Below are 11370 nucleotides of genomic sequence, written 5' to 3'. Positions count from 1 at the left end.
ATTTAAATATACTCTATACTGGCTTATAAATCAATACAACTCAAACAACAGAGTTGCGCCACATAACCCACCAGCAGATCAGGGTCTCTGTTGCATGTTCTACTGATTACTCCTAACAAACTGCATAAAACAAGATATGCAGACGCATTGTGAGAGGCAATTTTATCTGTTGCTTGTCAATATTCGTTAAATATTACTCTAAAAAAAATTATCCGCAACATTTCACACTTTGGTGACAATACTCTACATAGTAATTCGAAAATAATAAAAAGTAGCGGAAAACAACCTACTGGTCTAGTAAAAGCAATTTCCATTTTGGACAATGGCATGTAGAATTATACATGTTTAAGTATCTATAAATTATAAGCTCGCATCCAGTTTCAAGCGCATACTGATGGGTAGTAACTCACAAAGAAGCTGTCATGCGCTCTTGATGCAGTTACTTCCCATGCAATACATAATGAATATATTGATGAAACCGTGAATCCCATTTAAACTTTCTGCCAATGGAATTTGAGGACAAAGGTTAAGGATCCAATTAGAGCGGAAGTGAAGACAATCAAGTCCAAAGATGCTTACAGGAAAGTCCGTAGTTGAATTCAACGAATGTTTGACACATGAATCACCAACAGTCCAACAATAGGTAAGGATGTACATATTGAATGTCAACATTTATTTTGTTCAAAGTGTCATTGAGGGTTGGCAATTGCAGCTGGTGGAAAAAGCGATCTTTGAAGTTTGATACGTGAACCTGCCTCCCTGGCTGCATTTTCTTTTTGAGTCTTGTTGGATACGCACTCGTGTGTAAATCAGAATACATGAGTACTTAGCAATTATATAATTATTTTGTAGTTTATCCATTTTTAAATACATAACAGTAATACAGTTTAATTCGCTTGGTATGCGTGGTATTAATGTCATGTGACTATAACGATCGACAAATTTAAATTTAGAGATTTTTGTTATTCTATTGCTATGTTCTATAGGCTAGTGTAGGTGTTTACATTTACTAGACCCAACAACTGTTCTCCACCATTTTTTGTTTTTATTTTCTGAGAATGCTCATACAAGCTGCAGTTCAGTGTGAACAGTCTGCAAGCAGTATTTGGCATAGGAGCTGGACAGATAATGGATATGTAGTCAATTAGGATTGCCAATTAGCAGTAACAGTTTGGCTGGATTTGTTGGAGTTGATAAAAATTAGAGGGACAAGAATGGCTGCATCAGTCCAAATAATTGGGATTATTATTATTATTATTATTATTATTCTATGTGCCTTAGATTGAACTTCATTAGAAAATCTCAGTGAAATAAAATATTTAGGCATTACAGTTTCCAGCCATCTGAAACAGAAGCTTTAAACTGAAGAACTGTGTAGAAAGGCAAAATGTTCTTTAGGCTTAATATGAAATGGACAAAGTCTAAATATAGCACAGCTGACTTCGCATGATTTCACTGACATTATAATTGGCGCTATGGAGATGTGTCACTGTGAAGCATGAAAAGAACACCATAATACATCGCATGACCTATGTCTTTTTTTTAAAAATCAGCCTCGTTGATTGGAGCTTCAGGGTTTTATGCAACACTCATGTGTGTTCTGATTTCATGGCAACCTTCTGGCACAATACTTTTTAAAAGTGTACAGCGTGGAAAATGTGTATATTGATTTCCATATTATTATAAGAACTTATTTTACATGCTGTACTTTATGTGCTGTGATTGCTGTTAAGAAATAACATTGCAGTTATTTACCATATATAACTCACTTGTAGGTCAGGTCCAGCTGCAAACTGTACGAACCCAGATCTGCATCAAAATCTTTGTTGATTTTAGTTTGGCTTATGAGCAAGCATAATATTTAATGAAATTGGTTGGTTAGATTCATTTTCTTTTCCCTTTTTTAAGTCGATGCTAATATTCTTTTTTAGTTATGAAGGCTTAAAAATCATTTAAGAAATCCAGTGCTACAGGTTGATCTAACCAAAGAATTAATAGACATCATGGCAAATATACTCACATGATACCACATTTGAACAGCTATACGTTTATTGTTTTACCCAAGAAATCTCAAAGATTGTATTATTTTATCGCTGCAATTAATCACAGCTGCAGAATATTTAGAAAAGCAAATTGATGCCTTTCCAAAATGTGTATAGTTCTTTTAAACAATTTTGCAACACAGTAATGTGAGTGTAATGTACTTGTCCAGATGAAGACTTCAAGAACATTTGTAAGGGGAACCCATTCACATTTGAATTTGCTCCAGTAGTTCTTTTCAGTTCTGCAATTACAAATCATCAGAGAAAATAAAAAGTAGGAGAGAACAACTTGTTTGTTTGCTCATAATTCTGCCCCCCCCCCCATTAAGGTTACATTTGTTTCACAATACTCATTACCAGTTTTTCTCACAACAATGCTCACTCTTCAGTGTTACTTGTAAAATGAATAAATAACTAAATTAGAAACTGAATTCAAAAGAAGAGTGCAGATCGGTGTGTCTGCCATGGTTTTTTCATGCTGACTGTTTTCATTTTAATCCTGCATCAGACATTTCTGTTTTATGAGATGTTACCTACCTACCATATATACATGTAGTTGTGAATAAGTTGAATCCAACTGTAAACTGCATAGATCCAGATCTGTCATTGCATAATACACAGGCAAATCTGTGCAGTTTGTTTGGAATAATTCGAACAAACATAGACTCTGATCTGCCAGTACATTATGCAATAGCAAATTAAGTTCTGTGTTGTTTGCAGTATTGTTTGTTTATTACTATTGTACATCAACAGTCTTTCCTTTGCTGCTTTGTTTTCTCACTTTTCTTAATATCATTTGCATGTTTTATAGTCAGGTCTTCACTGACACATAAAATTAAGATGGAGATAACGTAGTCAAAGTCTAAAAGTTTTATTTAAAGTTGTTCCATTAGGCCAAAAGAAAGAATGTGTATTTCTAGTTGGCAGACCATCCGTTTCTTATTACCATCCCTAGCACTTTTTTCCCTCCATGGTAAAAAATAAAATGGTCACAAAATTGATTTGTGCATCTAATTGAGCCAGTTTGGTTCAGTATTTTGAAGTGCATAGTACAATATAATACTAATCATTACTGTATATGTAATGTTTAAGTTTTATTTAAAAATCTACTTATCTACCTGCCTTTATTTTAAAACAGGTGCATAAGGAAACATACATATTGTTATGGCCTTTGTCATTTTTTCTGATTATAAGAAAAATTTCTTGATGTTTTGAAGTACAATAAGGAATCAAGTTTTAAAATCTGTTGGCATCTTAATTAAGCAAGTAGGCATACATCACTTAAACTGGAGTGGAGAAAGATTTATGCCTAAGTATTTTTAAGGCAGATAGGTCAAGGAAATTAACAAACACTTGTTGGACATTAATTTTGTTGGAGCAGTTTCAGTTGAACCAATATACCCCCCACTCTTCAGCATCTTTCAGAATTTGATCAAATACATTTTCACATTTTGTCTTTTAGTAGAGTTTCAAAGTCATTATATGGGCTTGGACATATGCATAAAATCAGACATAGTTCTATTTTCACCCACTCCATCACCCATTGCTTGCCTGGAATGGGTAGGGACAAATCATTTTGATATGGTCCAGTCTGTAAGTCCATCCCATGAGCAACAAAAGAGCGTCTTTTGTTGTCTCCTTGTTGACTAAATTCTGCTGGGAAATCTATAATTAGCTTCATAATGCTTGCACGTTTCACTTAATATATCTTGAATTAGCCTGTTATTATAATTATCTTAAACTTCTATTACTTTGCCTAGAGGGCTCTCATTATGACTCTTCACCCTTCCTTCAGGCCAAGTTAGCTCAGTTTGCCTGTCCCTTTAAAAAACTCCAGGTATAGGTTTTGGCTGTCTGTCTGTCTGTCCTGAGAAGCCTGTAAGCAAGATGACATAAAAACCAGTCAATGTACATGTAGACATGTTGTTGTTGTTTTAGGGTTTAATGCCATGTTTCAGCACAAGATAGGCTTTACATGGCAGCCAGTATAATTGGTGGAGGAAGAACCCTGGAAAACCCAGGGTAGAACCACTGACCCATGAGAAGCAGAGCTTTCCCACATACCCACGCAAGCAGAGCCTTGGACATACTTGTTGTTATATTTGTATGTGCATATAGATGACCTAATTAGATTTTTAGGACATTTGAACAATTTTTCATTTTGATTAATACACTTTTGTACTTTTTGGACTGTGACTTTTGAGAAGAAAAAAACTTTGCATTATTGAGTTAACAAAATAAAATTTAAAGAAATTGTCTGACCATTAAGCTTGTTTTCGGTACATTTTTGATTTCTCTTTAAGTACATTCAGCAAACCATAGATCTTAAGTTATTTTTCATCCCAGCTTTCTCACATACAGCATTCTGTTCACTCTCAATGAGTCCTTGACCTTCAGATTTCTCAAACTGAGCACATGTAGACTCAAAATAACTTTCCCTAGACCCATAAGATTTCTTAGACTGTACATCCTGTAGACTTTCAATAATTAGCCATTGGCCCTCAGATTTCTCAGACTGCATCCTGTAGACTTTCAATAACTTGCCACTGACCCTCAGATTTCTCACACTGTACATCCTGCAGACTTTCAATAATTAGCCATTGGCCCTCAGATTTCTCAGACTGTGCATTCTTTACACTTAATAACTTGCCCTTTACCCATATATTTCTCAGACTGAGCATCCTGTAGACCAGGGGCAGGCAGAAATATGGCCCATGGGCTGGATCCGGCCCATGAGCTGATTTTATCCATTAATTTACATCATAGGGTGTGGCTATAAACATCACTTATCTGGCCCACACCCTAGAGGAAGTTGCCTATGTCTGCTGTAGACTCTCAATAACTATCCTTTGACCCATAGATTTCTGATACTGTGCATCCTTTTAACACTCAGTAACTAGCCCAGGACCCATATGTTTCTCATAATGAGCATCCCATTGATCTCAATAGAAGCCCATAACCCCTAATGTTTGAAAATTTTAATTCACAGACCTACATTTTTACTCAATTAGGGTATATGCTAAAAAGTTTAGGTTAAACAAAAGTATTTGTGTTACCAGTTGGCTGACCATCCATGTTTTTCGTGCCAACCCTAGCACTTTTTTCCTTCAGGGTGAATTTAAAAAAAAATTATTTCTAAAATTGATTTGTGCATCTAATTGAGCCGGTTTAGCCCAGCACTTCAAGTTAAATCATTATAAAATATAATGTTTAAAAGAAATAAAAAGAAAAAACAAAACTACCTACATACCCTAATTTGGGGTTGTCGATCATCAATCCATTAGCTCAAGTTTGTTATATCTACTCCTAAACTACTTTGATGATTGCAATGAAACTTTACACATGCATTTATCCTATGATATAGTTGGTTCTAAATGAAAATGGTGCTAATCTGATGTGTAATATGGCCACAGTAGTTGCCATATTGAAATATGATTGTTGTTACTCCTCCGTGAATGTTGATGTCTGGTCCTAAATGAAAATGGTACTGATCTGAGGCCAAATATGGCCACCTCAGCAGCCATCTTGTTATTGTTGCTTCTCCTGAGCAAAAAGTAATATGCAAATGTTTTTCTAAATGTTTTTTATATTTTTATAATGATATTTTGACATTTTTGACAAGTCCATGTTAGAACAATTCAGACAATTGAAATGCATATTTATGTTCATAGTTGCATTTATCTAGTTGGATTTTCATCCAGGTGTATCAATATTTGACATGTTCTAAATTTTGTAATCTTATGGAATCAGACATTTAGGTCAGCATATCAGTAGTGTGGTCACATGTTTTCAGGTACAAATCTGGTTTGAATTTTCTGATGATGTGGCCATTGAAGCTTTGTATGACTCGATTCTACATTAGCCTGTTGACATTGTACTGTTAAGATGGGCCATATGTGATGGTGCTGCTCAGACACATATCAAGAAAATCTTGTTTTTGCTACTCCTCCTGAATAAATGGTCATATTAAGCATGGGTTTTTCATTTTGTGGTTTATTATACTGTCTAGTTTCATCTAAATGCAATGGTTCTGACCTTATGGCCAGCATGGTTGCCACGGTATTCATCGTGTTATTGCTACTCCTCCTGGTTGGTTGATTGGTCAGATTAACATGGGGTTTTCACTTTTTATGATGTCTAGTAGACCTTGTATGAAAATTGGGTTGATCTGAAACCAGTATGGTCACTGTGGTAGCCATCTTGAAAATGTTCTTATTACTACCCTTCAAGTATCAGCATGGGGTTTTACCAAAAGACTTATGTTGTGAAGTTGATAATAAATGAAAATGGTCTCAATATGACATACAGTATATGGATGACATCTTGAAAATATTTTGTCTGCTCCTGCTAATCAAATGGAAAGTTATGTTCACATGGAGGTCCTCCTGACAGATCATATTAAAATGGATTTTTATGACAAAACTTTTTTTGTCTTTTGGTCCTACCTGAAAATGATGCCAATTTGATATCCACCATGGCCATCTTGATAATCATTTTGCTGCTACTTCTCCTAAATAGATGAACATATTGATGTGGGGTTTTCACTGAAAGACTAATTATGCCATCTAGTTGGTCCAAAATGAAAATGGTATCAATCCAACGTGGTCACCATGATGATCTTGAAAACATTGGTATTGCTGCTCAGACTCAATCAATAGTCAAGTTGTCATGGGTTTTCATCTGTAAAATGTTTTATACCAGGTAATGTCTCTCCTAATTATTTGTTAAATTTATTAGCTTTGTTCTGTTTCTTAAAGTAAATAAAACTGCCAAGTCACTGGAAGAAGATACACATGACCATATTTTCTTCACCTTTTCATTTCATCTTTAAGGAACACTATGCTACAAGTACACTAACATTTTTTCTAAAACAAGTTTATCAAACTTCCCCACAGCATGTTTAGGATAAAAATCTTAAAGTTCAGGACCTTCCTCCATTATCCTCGTCAATATCATTACAGTTTTTGTTTTCAACTTTCATTTTTCTTTGCCTTGATTTGACTATGTGATGTGACACCCCTCCCTTTCCCTTGATTTGACTGTGTGATGAGACACCTATCTCTGCCTTGCTTTGACTATATGATGATACACCGTTCTCTTTGCCTTGATTTGGCTATGTGATGAAACACATGTCTCTTTGCCTTGATTTGACAATGTGATGAAACACATTTCTCTTTGCCTTGATTTGACAATGTGATAAAACACATCTCTCTTTGCCTTGATTTGACAGTGTGATGAGACACCTCTCTCTTTGCCTTGATTTGACTATGTGATGAGACACCTCTCTCTTAAGCCACTGATGTTATAGGTGAAACCAGCACATTTCAGCTAAAACAGCAAAATCTGGAAACAAGTCTGGGTGTAAGCAGCAACAAGCTGATAATGTTCCACTGTTTTCATGTGTTTTGGCTGATAGAAATTGCCTATTTTATGAATCATTCAAAGAATGTCATTGTTTTCATTATCAAACTTTCTTAGTAACTACCTTCTGTTGGCCACTGAAGAGAGACCATGACTCATCAGAGACCTGCATTTGGCACCCAAAATTGTGCAAAGTTGCTACTGGAGAAGTGTGCATGTGATAATCACTCAAAAACAAAAGTATATCTTGCACATGACAGAAAAACAGCTGATATTATGATGATTAACATTGATAATATTTCCAAAATCTTGGCACTAGGTTTTAAATACAGTACATGATACCATGTATGTGTTCCAAGCATTGTGGAAGGTTTTAAATATGATGAATTTAAAGTGCAGACAGATGCTTATCAAAGCAATGTGTCAGAGTATAAAGACTGCAGAGGGATGCTTATCAAAGCAGTGTCAGAGTATCAAGAGTGCAGAGGGATGCTTATCAAAGCAGTGTCAGAGTATCAAGAGTGCTGAGGGATGCTTATCAAAGCAGTGTGTCAGAGTATCAAGAATGCAGAGGGATGCTTATCAAAGCAATGTACCAGAGTATAAAGAGCGCAGAGGGATGCTTATCAAAGCAGTGTACCAGAGTATAAAGAGTGCAGAGGGATGCTTAACAAAGCAATGTAACAGAGTATAAAGAGCGCAGAGTGATGCGTATCAAAGCAATGTGTCAGAATATAAAGACTGCAGAGGGATGCTTATCAAACCAGTGTCAGAGTATAAAGAGTGCAGAGGGATGCTAATCAAAGCAATGTGTCAGAGTATAAAGAGTGCAGAGGGATGCTTATCAAAGCAATGTGTCAAGAGTATAAAGAGTGCAGAGGGATGCTTATCAGAGCAATGTGTCAGAGTATAAAGAGTGCAGAGGGATGTTTATCAGTAATGTGTCAGAGTATAAAGAGTGCAGAGGGATGCTTATCAAAGCAGTGTGTCAGAGTATAAAAAGTGCAGAGGGATGCTTATCAAAGCAATGTGTCAGAGTATAAAGAGTTCAGAGGGATGCTTATCAAAGCAATGTGTCAGAGTATAAAGAGTGCAGAGGGATGTTTATCAGCAATGTGTCAGAGTATAAAGAGTGCAGAGGGATGCTTATCAGAGCAATGTGTCAGATCATAAAGACTGCAGAGGGATGCTTATCAAAGCGATGTTTCAGAGTATAAAGAGTGCAGAGGGATGCTTAGCATAGCAATGTGTCAGAGTATAAAGAGTGCAGAGGGATGCTTATCAAAGCAATGTGTCAGAGTATAAAGACTGCAGAGGGATGCTTATCAAAGCAGTGTCAGAGTATCAAGAGTGCAGAGGGATGCTTATCAAAGCAGTGTCAGAGTATCAAGAATGCAGAGGGATGCTTATCAAAGCAATGTACCAGAGTATAAAGAGCGCAGAGGGATGCTTATCAAAGCAGTGTACCAGAGTATAAAGAGTGCAGAGGGATGCTTAACAAAGCAATGTAACAGAGTATAAAGAGCGCAGAGTGATGCGTATCAAAGCAATGTGTCAGAATATAAAGACTGCAGAGTGATGCTTATCAAACCAGTGTCAGAGTATAAAGAGTGCAGAGGGATGCTAATCAAAGCAATGTTTCAGAGTATAAAGAGTGCAGAGGGATGCTAATCAAAGCAATGTGTCAGAGTATAAAGAGTGCAGAGGGATGCTTATCAAAGCAATGTGTCAGAGTATAAAGAGTGCAGAGGGATGCTTATCAAAGCAATGTGTCAGAGTATAAAGAGTGCAGAGGGATGTTTATCAGCAATGTGTCAGAGTATAAAGAGTGCAGAGGGATGCTTATCAAAGCAGTGTGTCAGAGTATAAAAAGTGCAGAGGGATGCTTATCAAAGCAATGTGTCAGAGTATAAAGAGTTCAGAGGGATGCTTATCAAAGCAATGTGTCAGAGTATAAAGAGTGCAGAGGGATGTTTATCAGCAGTGTGTCAGAGTATAAAGAGTGCAGAGGGATGCTTATCAGAGCAATGTGTCAGATCATAAAGACTGCAGAGGGATGCTTATCAAAGCGATGTTTCAGAGTATAAAGAGTGCAGAGGGATGCTTAGCATAGCAATGTGTCAGAGTATAAAGAGTGCAGAGGGATGCTTATCAAAGCAATGTGTCAGAGTATAAAGAGTGCAGAGGGATGCTTATCAGAGCAGTGTGTCAGAGTATAAAGAGTGCAGAGGGATGCTTATCAAAGCAATGTGTCAGAGTATAAAGAGTGCAGAGGGATGTTTATCAGCAATGTGTCAGAGTGTAAAGAGTGCAGAGGGATGCTTATCAGCAATGTTTCAGAGTATAAAGAGTGCAGAGGGATGCTTATCAGCAATGTGTCAGAGTATAAAGAGTGCAGAGGGATGCTTATCAAAGCAATATGTCAGATCATAAAGACTGCAGAGGGATGCTTATCAAAGCAATGTTTCAGAGTATAAAGAGTGCAGAGGGATGCTTATCAAAGCAATGTGTCAGAGTATAAAGAGTGCAGAGGGATGCTTATCAAAGCAATGTTTCAGAGTATCAAGAGTGCAGAGGGACGCTTATCAGAGCAATGTGTCAGAGTATCAAGAGTGCAGAGGGATGCTTATCAAAGCAATGTGTCAGAGTATAAAGAGTGCGGAGTGCTGCTTATCAGAGCAGTGTGTCAGAGTATCAAGAGTTCAGAGGGATGCTTATCAGAGCAGTGTATCAGAGTATAAATAGTGCAGAGGGATGCTTATTAGAGCAATGTGTCAGAGTATCAAGAGTGCAGAGGGATGCTTATCAAAGCAATGTGTCAGAGTATCAAGAGTGCTGAGGGATGCTTATCAGAGCATTGTGTCAGAGTATCAAGAGTGCTGAAGGATGCTTATCAAAGCAATGTGTCAGAGTATAAAGAGTGTGGAGTGCTGCTTATCAGAGCAGTGTGTCAGATTATCAAGAGTGTGGAGGGATGCTTGTCAGAGCAGTTTATCAGAATATAAAGAGTGCAGAGGGATGCTTATCAGAGCAGTGTGTCAGAGTATAAAGAGTGCATATGGATGCTTATCAGAGCAATGTGTCAGAGTATCAAGAGTGCTGAGGAATGCTTATCAAAGCAGTGTTTCAGAGTATAAAGAGTGCAGAGGGATGCTTATCAGAGCATTGTGTCAGAGTATCAAGAGTGCTGAGGGATGCTTATCAAAGCAATGTGTCAGAGTATAAAGAGTGTGGAGTGCTGCTTATCAGAGCAGTGTGTCAGATTATCAAGAGTGTGGAGGGATGCTTATCAGAGCAGTTTATCAGAGTATAAAGAGTTCAGAGGGATGCTTATCAGAGCAGTGTGTCAGTATAAAGAGTGCATATGGATGCTTATCAGAGCAATGTGTCAGAGTATCAAGAGTGCATAGGGATGCTTATCAAAGCAATGTGTCAGTATCAAGAGTGCTGAGGAATGCTTATCAAAGCAATGTTTCAGAGTATAAAGAGTGCAGAGGGATGCCTAGTAGCAATGTTTTAGAGTATACAGAGTACATAGAGATGCTTATCAGAGCAATGTGTCAGAGTATAAAGAGTGCAGATGGATGCTTATCAAAGCAGTGTGTCAGAGTATCAAGAGTGCGGAGTGCTGCTTATCAGGGCAGTGTGTCAGAGTATCAAGAGTGCGGAAGGATGCTTATCAAAGCAGTGTGTTAGAGTATAAAGAGTACAGAGGGATGCTTATCAGAGCAGTGTCAGAATATCAAGAGTGCAGAGGGATGCTTATCAGAGCAATGTGTCAAAGTATAAAGAGTGCAGAGGTATGCTTATCAGAGCAATGTGTCAGAGTATCAAGAGTGCAGAGGGATGCTTATCATAGCAATGTGTCAGAGTATCAAGAGTGCAGAGGGATGCTTATCAGAGCAATGTGTCAGAGTATCAAAAGCGCATAGGGATGCCTATCAAAGCAGTGTGTCAGAGTATAAGT

At 37.2% G+C, this 11370-nt stretch overlaps 1 protein-coding gene across 2 annotated transcripts in view; it reads left to right on the top strand.

Moving 5' to 3' along the window:
• The first annotated feature begins 549 nt into the window (after positions 1-549).
• LOC149786715 (uncharacterized) overlaps positions 550-11370 on the top strand; it is a 51526-nt gene continuing 40705 nt past the window's right edge. Inside the window, exon 1 of one of the 2 annotated variants that reach the window (XM_089977217.1) lies at positions 550-643. Coding sequence is in view for 1 of the 2 variants with exons in the window: in XM_089977216.1 (XP_089833342.1) it covers positions 819-822 (4 nt within the window). In the remaining variant the exon portion in view is untranslated. Of the gene's footprint in view, positions 644-719; positions 823-11370 lie in introns of those variants that run through there. The other variant, XM_089977216.1, reaches the window with a different exon arrangement.

This window comes from Sinohyriopsis cumingii, chromosome 12, assembly GCF_028554795.1.
Source record: "Sinohyriopsis cumingii isolate HCF-2022 chromosome 12, ASM2855479v2, whole genome shotgun sequence".
Classification (NCBI taxonomy): Eukaryota; Metazoa; Mollusca; class Bivalvia; order Unionida; family Unionidae; genus Sinohyriopsis; species Sinohyriopsis cumingii.
The sequence above is the reverse complement of the archived record's forward strand: the minus strand, read 5'-3'. Positions and strand labels throughout refer to the sequence as shown.